The following is a 14,622-nucleotide window of genomic DNA, read 5'->3' on the forward strand; positions in this document are numbered from 1 at the left end:
TGCACACATATTATATATATAGGCGAATTCAGCCTGCCAGGGCCTTTTGTAAACAGCTGTAATAGTCCTGAAGGCAGGACTAGACATAAAATTCTTGCATTCAGCAAGGTTGGCCAGCGCATGCCTCTAATTTGTGTGAAGGACACTAACACGCACACGAATGGGGCAGCCAGATGTATAGGAAATGTTTCCCTGAGGAGGCATGAGAACTTTCTTCAAATTTTTAGTCATAGATACCGCCACATCCAATGCCGTAGCGAGGCAGCGGGACTTGGGGAGTCCCCCGAAATGGGAGAAAATGTCTGAATAAAGGGGAAAAGATGGCCCAATCTATTGTTCTATCACTTTGGTCCCCCTCCAAACGAAATTTCTGGCTACAGGCCTGTCGCCATCTATGCCAAAGTCCCTAAGCAGATCATCAGTATTTCTTGGTAAGTACTAGCTCATTAACATTTACTCTCTCTAATTTTGGGGCATTTCGCGAGTACATCAAAGGCTTATACAGATATTCTTGATACAAGATTCATCGAAAGACTGGTTATTTGTGGAGATGAAGATTACAAGGAAAAAAATTTATCACTGCCCCCACGGGGACTCGAACCCCGGTCTCTCGCTTGCCAGACGAGTGCACTACCATCTAAACCAGTGGTTCTCAACCGGGGGCCATATGGCCCCAGGTGGGCCCTAGGATATTCCGGGGGGCCACGGATGAAAATCTCACAAAAGGGGAGCCACGGCTACTGATACGGGGGCCACGAAGAAGTTTGTGAAGTTAAATTTTTTTAGTGACTCTAACTAAAGAAATTTAATTGCAAACAAAATGCATAGAATAGCATATATAGCATATCTTTTTCGCAAATTTTCCCCTATTCAAGTAACATTAAGATGAGGAAGAAAATAAAATACGTTGTTCATGTAATCTCGGTGGTTTTTTTATGACTTGGGGGTGATAGTAGGCCCTGACACAAACTATAGAAGAGGTTTAAGCAAAATGGAGTAACTGTAAAGACAGAAAATTGTGTGTTCGAAGACTTTTCATTCAAAGAGGGCTGAAATAAAGAAAACAGACAAAGATTTGATGACCATACATTGACATTCTTTTGAGTGCTGGTAGTAAATGCAATCCAAGAAGTCAATGAGTGAAAAATGAAAGCTTTTAAAAAACCCCATCGTTTTCATGCAATTACAGACGGATAACCATCTAGTTTAGCACAAAGCTATCTTCAGTAGTGGTCTGATGGGGAATATATTTATAAAAATCGAATAAAGAATGATTGCTCTGGGGTATTTTTTTATGAATTTTGAGGGGGGGGGGTGCCAATTCATTGCCGTTGCTGAAAGTCGAATTCAGTTATAACGAACTCCAAGAGACCAAATCATACATGAGAGAAAACACCCGCAAAATTTAATTTTTAAAATTTTTAAATTAAAACTACATTGCTGTATAACTTGACTTTTATTGCATAAAATTACTGTTGTTTCAATCGCAAGTGTTCATATGCCATTCCTTTCAATTTAACAGGAAAAACGTAATTTTGAACATATTTAAGACGACATAAGTAGTATAAAAAGGACAGTTCAAACACAGGGGGAGGCGCGGAGGCGCGCGCCTCACATCCGCTCCCTCACCGTGAACTTCATCCAAACCTCATTCACCCAACCCTCATCAGCTGAACGTTGTCTCCCTCCAATCGATGAAGAATATTTATCAAAATCCGAGGAGCGTCGGAAGATTGCATAAAATTACTGTTGTTTCAATCGCAAGTGTTCATATGCCATTCCTTTCAATTTAACAGGAAAAACGTAATTTTGAACATATTTAAGACGGTCTTAACGTAATTTGGTTTGCAATCCAAGAAGATAATGTATTAGGACTTCCTCTAAGATTGACACTACACCTTTAAAATTTTTTAATCGATACTGCAATGCTTCCTATTAATTAACTGACCTACTACTTAAGCCTGCTGCTGGCCTACTACTGGCCTTTGACCTTTGAAGACCAAACACACCCTGCTTCCCATCTCATTGAGATATCGAAGCGTTCCCGGAGGATGAGTATGTCTGGAAATTTTATATCTTCAGGATAATAAATAAAAATATTACATGTAAATTGCACGTATAAATTCACACATAATCAATGTTCGTCAATGGACGAATCATAATATAAGGAAGGAAAAAAATCAACTATAAAATCTACATCATAATCTTCCGAAAGTTCTTGATTCCATCCGAAAATGAACACTAGTGTCCACGCGCTCTAAACAGCGTCCCTTGACACTGTGGTCATAGCCTCGTTGAGGTATAATATATATAATCTCAATTTTTACAAGTTGTGATCAGACATTCATCAGTACAAAATGTCGATAGGCACCTACTATACTGGCCTGCAACATCCCAAATAATTTCAGTGCAATTTCCTATCCTGCAAGAACAATGTTGTGGACATTAGAAAAAAAATTCTTAAAGGGCGTGACGACCACATTTAAAGCAATTTAAATCCATTTATTTGAGACTCACTGCATCTGTTGATTTCTCAGAAAAGTGCAATAAATTCTCACGTAAGTCTTCACTTTGAAATGTCAGTAACCGGCTGAATGCATCTCTTTGTATCTGTCAACCTAAAATTTATGGTTTTTAGTGTTGATAATACGCATGCAAAACCAATTCAGCGAAGCGTTTGCAAAATCTGCAAAAACTGCATGGATTTGATACTTTGAAATGATGTCTAAATGAAAATTTTCAAATAATTTAAATTGTTTTCTTCGTATAAATGAAATATTTTAATATTCAAAGCTATATAGAGAGAGATTAATCGTGACCGTAGTAAAAGACTCATAAATGTGAAATTTTGTCATAAAGTTGAGAGTGAGGCGCGAATCCCCTTGTGCACAAGTGGAATTTCGAGGCATTTATGCACAACCGAGCCCCTTTTGGTCACTTTTCTGTTTTTTCTCCACACCCTTTCTTCCTTTTGTTTCCTTCCTAAACTTATAAAAGTAAAAAGGACATAATCATTATAAAAAGGACTGTTTTCAGATCAAATTGCCAAAGTTCAATTACTTTAGTGCAAAAATGTCAGATTTTTTTCGGGGAGGGGGGGGATACAGTCAAACCCCATTATAATGAACTCCAAGATACCGGAGAAATCACTTCGTAATAACGAAATTTCGTTACAAAGGAATTCCAGATTTTTATATTGTTTCTATGTAAACTTTCCCGGGGATTAGAAAAGTTTTCGTTAAAACAATATTTTTTCCCCGTTATATTCGTTAAAACGGGAGTCGACTTTATTTCGTCCCAAACTATTTTTTTATGTGTATATGCAGGCTCATGGGAAACAGGGCGTATGACACTTTACTGGCGGGCCATTAGTCTTAGAGACATACCCAACTAGAAAAAGTATATATCTCAGTGCATATTGCACTTGGAAACGTTGAATTTTTTTGTTGGAAACAAAACTTTCCTATTGGGTTTTGGGGCACATGGTGTCCGCATACAGAGTTAACATTTTTATTTTAATAACTATGTAACCCCTGGCAACATGAATCAAATATCTGAGTACTACACATTATTCGGGTACTTTTTCCAACTGGAAGTATGCTTCTAGGACCAATGGTTCGCCAGTGAAATGTCATATGCCCCGTTACCTATGCGCCCTGTATATTAAATATAGTACGGACTGTTATGTAAAATATTGCCCTGTGTTTAAGCCAACTCGCACGTTGCTTCGTCCGCCTGCGAGAGAGCGGCCACGTTATGAACTAAAAAACCACTTGAAGGTAGCTTGTCATCTGACGAAATATCAGATTTTGACCGTATCGAAATTGAAGTCAACAAACTGATAATTTTCTTATATATATTTGAAAATCTGATTATTTATATTTTCCGATGGGCTTGAAATCCTGATAATGAATCATTATTATGTTCACATGAACAGCTTTGTCACTGCGTACATGGTTTTTCTGGAATGAATGGTTCAAACAAATATTTAAAAAATTTTCACACGTATTTTAGTTCATTTTTTTAAATTCATAGTAGGGCTACAACATGAACCTATATCCTTGATACATGTATTATTGTTGAAAACGATGTGAAAGGTTGAACTTTTCAGTTGTGATTCATTTGTGTGGCTACTCCCTTATTACTACTTTTATCCGCATGAAGATAATAAAATTAATAAAACTGTTTTATCATTATAAGAATGCGTATTTTGGAAGCTACAACTAACATTTCTCCAAGAAACCATAATCATTCACACACACAAAAAAACTAATTTGGAAATAATACAAATTTCATCCAGTCCAGTAACTTGATGACATTGTGCCGTCTTCAAGAGCAGAGTTTACAGTGATTGAAAATAATTTATTCAATTTTTTACTGTATTCTATTATGTTTGTTTTGCTTTTTCATTATTTTCATAAATTAAAAATTAATCAAATTAAATTCAAACATATTTATACTTCAGACAATTTTTGAATAACTATCTTCTAATGGGAAAATGGGGGGAGGGAGAGAAGGAAGGGGGAGTAGAAAATTATTCATGTTCGTAAGGGGGGCCACATGAATGAGAAATGGATGAAAGGGGGCCATGGACAAAAAAAGGTTGAGAACCACTGATCTAAACTATGGAAGCAGAATATTTCTACCTTGGAGCGTATATATATATGTATGTTGAAAGGCACTATACATGGAAGGTGTCCATGACGTTTGAAATATTATATATCTCTGCTTCCGTAGCTTAAATGGTAGAGCACTCGTCCGACAAGTGAGAGATCGGGTTTCGAGTCCCCATGGGGGCAGTGATGAATTTTCTTCCTTGTAATCTTCATCTCCACAAATAACCAGTCTTTCGATGAATCTTGTGTTGACAAGTGGAGTGGACATTTCTAGATATTATTGAGACCAAAAGTCTTTGACAAACATTTTTTGGAAAAAGAATTGTTGTCGAAATCAGTTGTTATGATCAGAGATCAGCGTTTTCCAAAGTGGGCAATATTGGAACCATTTTGGGACCAGGGGGCGATGAGAGAAAAAAAAATTCAGAAGGTGGGGATGGACCAAAAAGTTTGGGAAACAGGAGTGTTATCCACCTCCTTCACATGTTGAAAGGCACACTGCAGTGAAACAGGAAATTATTTTTGTCATCCTGTGATTTTCCAATCTAGCAATCACATACAGAGGATGTTTGGTGTCAATACCAATTTCCTAGTCGCCATGATGGCCTGGAGCAGGGCCGTCATTTCAATTTTTTCCAAGGGGGGGACAAAGCACATGTACTTAATGTATGTGTATATATATATATATATATATATATATATATATATACACACACTCATGTCCATAAATTAAGAATAATGCCCGCTCCGGCAAATAAAGGTTCAGAAACAAAACAAACGTTAATTATTCATAAAGCCCATTTATTAAACAAAAGATAAAGAACAAAAATGATGGTGTATATATGATACCATTCATAAAAACTATGATTTTTACTCCCTGCAGCAATTGTAAAAAATATCTCCTTTACAAAAACTTACTATTACATGGTTGGTATGATGGTTAATACATTGTATGTCTCCCATGCGATGAAATACAGTCCGTACAATGCCTAGGCATGCTGAGTATCAAATTATCGATCTGATCTTGGGGAAGATCACTCCACTCAGCAAGCAATGCTCTCCGAATTTCCGGTACACATGTAGGAGGTGGTTGACGGGCTGCAACTCATCGGCCAAGCATGTCCCACACATTCTCTATCGGATTCAAGTCAGGTGAGAATGCTGGCCGTTCCATACGGGTTATATCCTCAGATTCAAGGCATTCGTTTACGATGTTTGCTCGGTGAGGACGGGCGTTGTCATCCATAAACACAAATTCTGCGCCCATGGCACCCCTAAACAATCATACATGTTGTTCCAGAATGATGTCCTGCCCGAGTGGCATGGTGGTAAGATGCTCGTCTACCACCGTGAAGGTTGTTGTCAGGGTCCCGGGTTCGAACCCAAGGGAGGATATAGATAAGATAATTTCCCTCACGAACTCGGGGCGACCACCGATAGACAGCGCCCAGTTGTCAAAATGTAAAATGGTACTAATTTAGGTTAAAATCAATTTCATGGACACAAACTACAAACTGATCGCAATACAATATTAATTTAGAAATATTTCTTTTTGTTTGAAAGTAAATTCAAGATTTATAAAAAACATCTTGTTTTTCTTTCTTTTCTCAGCTCTGAAGAATTATAAATTTTTAAAACTTTACTTTTGCAGATGGATTAAATTTGAAGAAGATGTAGAAGAAGGTGGCAATCGCTGGTCCAAACCCCATGTGGCAACAATTTCCCTCCATTCTTTATTTGAACTTAGAAGTTGTATTTTGAATGGCACTGTTATGCTTGACCTTGATGCATCCAATCTGGATCAGATAGCGGGTAAGATTAGTCTCTTTTGGAAATCTTGAATCAAAGAGTAAAATCCTTTGCTTTTAATTTAATTTTACTGATATAACATGTTTAAGGGAAAAAATCATTATTCTCTTATTCATTGCTGTGTTCACATTGGTGGTATTGAATTTTTCATGACGTTTTGCATTTGTGTGGCAACACTCGTTAAAATAGCAGCTAAGGCCGTCCTCATGTAGCTCCCAGTTAGGCTGGTCAGACAATAAAGTAGTTATGTTCACTGTTGCCTCTTGGCTCTTCTTTTACTTAGAAACCAACATTGATTACGTATCGACATATGAAACACCCATAAAAACCATAGAATAATTTGGTTTGACTAAAATTTTTTGACTAAAACGAATGAATGCGACGATGTAGCATCTGCCCAGACTATTTATAGTCATGAAGAATGGGTTGTCTTTGGGCCAATTTCTCTCTCTCTCAGTACTGCTGGCTTTCAGTGCATGAAGAAATTCATGACATCATTCAGTTGATTTGCATACAGACACATGGAATGAAATATTTTTGTACACTATTTTTTGGTGCCAACAGTCTGAACAAGGTGATCAGGCTTTTGTACAATGTTTACATGGTTATGTCAATTTGAGACCACGGAACTATTATGATGGAATGGAAGCCCACGTGTACCTCTGCCCGTGATACAAGGTATTTAAAAATTATGAATTTCATTTCAACATAATGAAATAACAGGATATTATGCATAAACAATAAATATATATTCACAAGTTTCCTGACTCGACCAGATCTTTTCCCAGGGGACCAATTAGTGCTAATTGCTAGGGGTTTAGTGGTGACATGACAATACTGATAAATGGGACATATGAGCCCATAAGGGCGAATGTTACAAAGGGGTTCTAGCATTTTTACTGTTCGGATGAATGATGTCACTCATTCCAAGAAATATAGTGTAGCATGAAAGAAAACATAATCACTATCACTGAAAATATTTGTCCATTCCTTAATAATGCATAGTCATTAATAGATATACAAACTCCTTACTCCAGTTTTAAGTTTCTAATTTCTTGCAGAAATAAATGTTTATTATTTTTTCCACATTCGCACATGAATCCTCTTTTACCCAAATGTCCTGAATTATAACTCGCAGACAGAACATTTTGCCATCGCTTCATTGTTCTATGTCCACAGTCTGATCAGCATGGTGACTCAACAAATGCTGTTAAAGAAAGACCTGCTGGTTCACACAATTACACAGGCCATTGTGCTGTCAGTTTGAGTTGAAACATTTGGATTAATACTAATGTAAACATGAAAATTCTGCCTGTGCAAAATATTTCATTCATCATACCAGTCATCTAGACTTGGGTACTTTTTACATCAGAGTAGTCAAACCCTAATTTAATGAATCTGAAGAAATCAATTTTATTTGTTAAATTGAGGAAATAGTTAAATCTGGGTTAAATTGATCAGGGGCATAAACGCTCGAAATGGCAAATTTTAAAAGCTACTTTTTTTGGGGGTTGCTATTCAAACTTACTTCTGACAATAATAAAAAAATACATGAACTTGAGAATAAAGTCAGGATGCATGAAAAAATTGCTTGATAGAAGTTTGTTCGATACATCTAAAAATTTTATCAAATTTTGTTGAAATTGTCATTTTTTCGCTAATCGAAAAATGTTTTCTCTTCCGATGATCCATCATTTTTCGCTTGTCAAGACAGAGCACTAATTTGAAGTTACTTTTTTTTTACTGAATTCTAAATATGTAAACAGAACAATGTTTTATGGTATTACATCAATTACTGAAATATATACATGCTGAGAATGGCTTTACTGTCTTTTTAACTCAAAGGAAAAAAATTCCTGTTTCCCTCTTTTTTGTTGAATATGTCTGAAGAAAAGCTGAAGGTCAAATCTTGGGAAGTCAAATCAGACCATCAGTCACCATCGGGTGAAGAGAAAATAAAGTTAGATAAAAAATATTTGTTATATATTGAGGTTTTTCATTCGTTAAATAGGGGTTTGACCTGTTTTCACCAGAATTTCAGAAAAGTGTTAAATGAAGGAATTTGTTGAATCACAGTTCGTTAAATAAGGGTCCAACTGTATATAGTTATTATGTCTATAGATGTCATTTCCAGATGATTGGTTTAATTTTTTTCAATGTGCTTATTATGTGCTTATTTTCAATGTGTTTTATATGAAAATAATTATATAACCTGATTGTTTCAAGTTGATTATTTTATTGTATGAATCATGTATCAGCTCTGATTCTGTTCAATGCATATTAAGGTTGAATTGATTAGATACAGTATGTATGCATTATTATTTTACTTGTTAATAAGGGCAAGCATTATTTTCCCCAAAATTTCTGTATCATAATTTTTCATTGCTGCATACTATTCTAGTAATATCAGTGATATATTCTGTCAAACTCAGTTGTTAATTCAACATTGATCTTAATGTATTATTGAATACTTTCAATTTTTGTTATGTATAACATCAAACGTTAAGGGTTCAATTTCATCTGAATTTGCTGAGAGATTAAAAAATCCAAATGCTAAGAGTGAAATTCTTGAAGCAGCTGTTATTTTATGCCTAAAATAATTTAATTTCTTTCAAGATTTGGTGCTGGAGAATATGGTAAATTCTGGGCAGCTTCAGACTGAGCTTCAAGAACGAGTAAAAGAAGCTCTTTTAAGACGTCATAGACATCAGCATGAGCGAAAACATGACAAAGTTGATAAAGGATCCCGTTTACCTCTCATTCGTTCTTTAGCTGATATTGGCCGAAATTCCAGCAAAAGCATGTTTGGCTCTAGTAGTAAGTTGAATTACATTTTCATTGTTCCAAGAAAATTGATATTTTAACATTATTTTATTTATAAAATATATAAAGTTTTATAATTCTCCTATTTGGAGTTATCTTTGCTGTACAAAAGAGTGATTATATGCTTGCTGTGTGGTTTATTTCATCTTCAAACTGTGTAAACAACTAGAAATATATTGGTATTGTAAAATGCGCACAAGGAAAAAAATTTCACAAATCATCAATAAATAGTGCATATAGAGCTATTTATTATCTGAACATATAGCAGTAGGACAAATAAATATAGGAGCCACTGCACCAGATAAAACATATAATATTTATGAATTTTGTATTCACATAAATGATGCAACATGTATTTTGTAATGCATGTAATACATTTGTAACATGTATTTTGGTTATTTGACATCCATATTTGTTATGGGTATAATTTTTTCAGCCACCTCATTGGGCAATTTACCTGTTGTCTTTGTATGAAAATTATGTATAAAAGACACCTCCCCTCTTGTTTCCTTAACTAGCCTAACTAGGGTCTCTGGTTCAGAAAAAATCTGGTTAAACAAAGGAGATTGATACCATAGTAATTTTTTTTAAACTATACTTTATTAGTGAGAAATATTGAATACAGAAAAAGGGGAAAAAAATTACCAAGACGTCAAATGATCCTTACTGGCAATCATAAATTACAATTTGGTATGAATCATGTTAGCAAATAAATAAAAAGCAAAAAATATATGTAAATAAATTAATACAACATGTAAGCAGCAACTAAAAAACCGAATGCAGCAAGAATTAATAAGTCAATTATATAGGTATTTCATATTAAAACTATTAGGGATTTTATAGGTAAATTTTCCATTGCACAAATACTGCCTAAAGATTAGGCTAATAAATAAGTTAAAATTTAGGTCATGGTTCAGTAGAGCCAATAGGGACTTATACAAAGAATTAGTATATATACACACTGTAGTGATATGACAAAATTGCTTACAACATCAAATAAGAGATAGGCCTATGGACAGCCAGTCAGTTAAAGATTTTGATGTTAATCTATTCAAAGTTTCAAGGTGTTGCTAGAAAATTTTAAAATGCTTGATCTTCCAAATGAAGGAACTCTTGGAAACTTCTCTTTTTTTCCATATAGACAGCTAGATATCAGATTGTTTTGTGCTGTTATGCATTGTTGTACAAGACCTTCTGGAAGTACAAATCTTTTTTCAAACATATAAATTAACAACTTTAATTACAGGTTTATGGTAACATATTAAGATAATATACAGTTGAAGTACTAGTAATAATTCTCCAAAACTGGTACTTTCATGTACATTTAGAAAAATATGGGTGAAGTAAATTTCTCCATTATAATCCACCATCCTTCTTGTATACTGTTAAACCCCAATTTCATACCTCCATACATTTTGCAGAATTCTATTAAAACGAGGTTGGGGTGTATGGTTCAACTATATCTCTTTCAGACCCAATATATACAAACATGGGGATTGTTTTTTTTCACTGTAGGTATTTTTTTTAATCTTGGGGTGTTTGAAGTGAGTGCCAAACTCCCTGAAGTTAAAAAAAAAAAAAAACATCAACCATGTTCAATCCACTACTGAATGTTAGTCTCCTTTAAATTTTTTCCATTTTTGGGGTTTTTTAGCCATCCAGTTAACTCTAGTCTCTTTTTGGATCTTATCACACTATTTTGTTTGGGGGCACTTTATTGATTGTTTAACATTACAGGGGTACCAATTTAGAATATTTGTTCCATCTGTTGTTCTGTAATCTTGCAATATGTTCAGTATATTTCCATTTCAAACATTTAATTCTCTCAATGACATCATATACCTCTGTTTGAATAAATCCAAATGATTTGTTTTCTCTCTTAATGCTTAGCCTATATTTTTCCATGCTCCTCTGTGCTATCTGCAGTCTTTACATCATTTGGCATGTAAGTTCTAATTTTTCAGCTCCATAAATCTATGCTAATAACAGACATCGGTTTAATACTTTTCTTTTTTCCCGCATAATAGCGTGTTAGAAGAACTGCCGAAAGTGCTCTTTCCAATCCTGATTCTTTTGTTTTTTTCATTGGTGATGCCGTTGTCCATGGCTATTTTTTGTCCACCCAAGTACACATAGCTTTGTATTACACTCGTGGACAAAATTAAGAGAATTTGCACATTGTGTATTTTCACAAAAAGTACTGAACCGAAGGTACGAATAATGCTACCGAAGAAGTATGTAAATATTCAGTGTCAAATATGTAAGCGTACACATGTGTATGGACAGAGCTGCAATCACGAAGGGGATGATAAAAGCATGAGGCGTTTTCCATGATTCGTGTGCTCATACTCCTTTTCGACATTCATTGTGTTTCTCGCAAGAGTTTGGTAAATTTTAGAAGCTATCGTGTGCGCGGGTAAAATGAGTAGCCACACACACTTATGGATGATGGAGAATCATCAGTAGATTGGAGGCAGAGCAATCACAAGTGCAGGTGGCTACAGAGCTCAATGTTACGCCCAGTGTCATCTGCAATTTGTAAGAAGTGTTTCAGGACACTGGAACCATATCAGCAGCAACAGCTCACGTGAGCTGTATGCTGCCACTGGAACAACTCAATTTTCATGGTTTACTGTTGCCTGAAGGCTTCATGAGAGAGGGCTTTATGCCAAAGACCTGCTGTTTGTGTCCCGCTAACTGCAGCACACAAGAGAGTGCGTTTAGCATGGTGCAAACAACATCAGCCTTGTACCAGACTTCAGTAGAGCACCATGATCTTCACAGATGAGTCAAGATTCAGCCTGGACACTGATTCTCGATGTACACTTATCTGGAGAGAGCCTGGTACACCCGATACCATCCCTCCCACATCCAGGGAAATGGACCATTATGGTGGTGGAGGTGTCGTGGTCTGGGCAGGCATCATGTTGGACGGCCACACTGTTAGGCAGAAATGCTGATTTTCTTTTCCCATGATCACGCATTTCATGTTTATCTGCTCGCATCGAGCGATAGTTTTTTCCCCCTTTCTGATGATGTCGTTATCTTTATTTTTGAATATGGCACCGAGTGAACCTGTTTTCATTGGTTTTGTTTGTAGCGCCAGGTGGGCAGATTACTGACCATATAGACCATAGGCGGAGATAGACTTGGAAGTCTGGGGGGGGGGGCAAGATGATGTTGATTCATCTATACATATATACATTAGATCAGTCGACTTCACCTATGATGCTGGGCCCCCCCCCCCCCCATGATATAGTATCTCTAATTCCAATACAAAAAACTTGGTGTTGCCATTTGATATTTTCGAAATTTTCTCACTGTAACTGTAACCGTTAGAGTGACACTGTTGTTTTCCATATCATTCTTGAGCGCATACATCAAAATACCTTATGCCAAAATTTCATTCAGTTTCTGTGAATGGTATGATAGTTAGGGGCCCATATGTCGGGATAGTTTTTTTATAATCACCCTGTATATATATCAATATTTTTTTCTGATATGATTTTGCATTGAATATTGTTGAATTTGATGTAAAAAAAAAAGGGTGATCTTGTATTACAATTATGAACTTTATTTTTGTGATCATGTGAGGGAGGGTAATTGTTAGGCAGAAGTGTGTGTACTGATTTTCTTTTCACATGATCACGCATCTTATGTTTATCCGCTCGCATCGAGCGATAAAGATTTTTTCCCTTATCTCTGATGCTGATGTCGTCATCTTTATTTTTGAATACACCACCGAGTGAACCTGTTTTCATTGGTTGTTTTGTTCGTAGTGCCGGGTGGGCAGATTACAGACTGTATATATAGACTGACTGACTGTGTATTTGTACCTACTATCTTGCCGTGAATGAAACCGGCTTTGATGCCAATAGTTTATTTTTAACCTGGCCCAACTCGACTCGTAATTTTTTAATTTAAATTTAATGACAGAATAAGACTGTCACGTCCGCTCCATGCGCTTGGTAGAGGAGATCTTAGAGCCCTATGTTTGACATTTCAGGGGTGCAGTTGGCCCTCGGTTCCTGTTTCAACGTCCCTTGTGGGAGTTGCTTGCCCAGTTCGAAATATCCAGCAATTTGTAAAAGCAAACAAGTGAAAAATTTAACACAACTCAACTTTCACATGAAAATGTTATTTATTAAGTTTGGACTAACATTACACAAATCAAACACTAGATTTTTCAACACATAAAAACCCTAGATTCAATATTGACAGATTGGTATTATCTCACCGGTTTGTGGTCAGTCAATTTATACGTCCATTATCTGCCGGTCGGACACTCGACGTTGGTAGTCTTTTCTGTGTAGACCAGGGGGGCCTCTCGGTTGTGGGCCGGACCAGTGCCAGGCGACCTCTTGGTTGTGGGTCGGATCAGCTCCAGGGGGGGCCTCTCAGTAGAGGGCCGGATCAGCAAGATTTATTGCGCATACCCTTGACGAGGACAGCTCTTGTTATTTTTCGTCCGACATCAACTTAGTGATGGTTTTTCAACTAACAACAAAATGAACCAACTTTCGATTGTGGACCTGCCAGGAAACAGATTTAGACAATTGAACTATTACATAATGAACAAACTATTGGATCATTTTCCCAGCCTAAGGCCAAATGAAGTGGTTGTAAAACGGACAACCGTCCAACTAGAGGGTTTTGAGTTGAATGAGTATTACACAAAGGAAGAGAGTGACAACGTATGGCCGGTATTTAAAGGGAAACTCCTGGCTGCATGTGTCTAACCAAGCCAATCGGCTTCAAGGTAATTTCATTTGCATATGATCTCAGGCCAGCAACATCACGATCGACCTTGATCGCCACCATACAACCACAGCTGCCAATGAATAACATCAAAAGGTAAACATTTGTTTTTATGCTATGATGATTTCAGACTTTTGCGCCGGGGCCCATGGATACGTTACACTGTTCATGAACGACAACGCTCGTCCACATCGGGCTCACCTGGTCAACGATTATCTGGAAAGTGAGGATATTTGGTATATATGGATTGGGCAGCCGGATCTCCTGACCTAAACCCTATAGAACATGTCTGGGATGCTCTTAAGGGGGCAATTGCATCTCGCCCTCCCCCTCAGAGGACCATCCCGGAACTGAAAACTTCGTTGCTGCAGGAGTGGGACTGATTGCCACAGGGACTCCTCAACTGCCTCATGTCCAGTATGCCGTCACAAACGGATGACTGTGTGACCTGTCTGACTGAGAGGGACTGCAACATCCCTGCATAACGACCCAGGATTCTGGTCTAGCGAAATCGGTGCAATCGATGCACAGTAAGACAGACAAATGATTTCAAGAGAATTTCTAGATTTAAACAAAGTAAATTTATTAACACTTTTAACAATTACGTAGGTTACGA

At 36.6% G+C, this 14,622-nt stretch overlaps 1 protein-coding gene across 5 annotated transcripts in view; it reads left to right on the top strand.

The window, feature by feature from the left end:
* Positions 1-14,622, top strand: part of Ndae1 (Na[+]-driven anion exchanger 1) — a 338,918-nt gene that overhangs the window by 156,702 nt on the left and 167,594 nt on the right. For all 5 annotated transcript variants that reach the window (XM_089252552.1, XM_089252555.1, XM_089252556.1 and 2 more), the window contains exons 5-6: positions 6,268-6,428; positions 9,042-9,242. In XM_089252552.1, the coding sequence (XP_089108678.1) occupies positions 6,268-6,428; positions 9,042-9,242 (362 nt within the window). The remainder of the gene's footprint in view (positions 1-6,267; positions 6,429-9,041; positions 9,243-14,622) is intronic.

The sequence above is a fragment of the Pholcus phalangioides genome, unplaced genomic scaffold (assembly GCF_987345545.1).
Source record: "Pholcus phalangioides strain wild (caught in Gottingen) unplaced genomic scaffold, Ppha-v1.0 ptg000029l_1, whole genome shotgun sequence".
NCBI classification, from domain to species: domain Eukaryota; kingdom Metazoa; phylum Arthropoda; class Arachnida; order Araneae; family Pholcidae; genus Pholcus; species Pholcus phalangioides.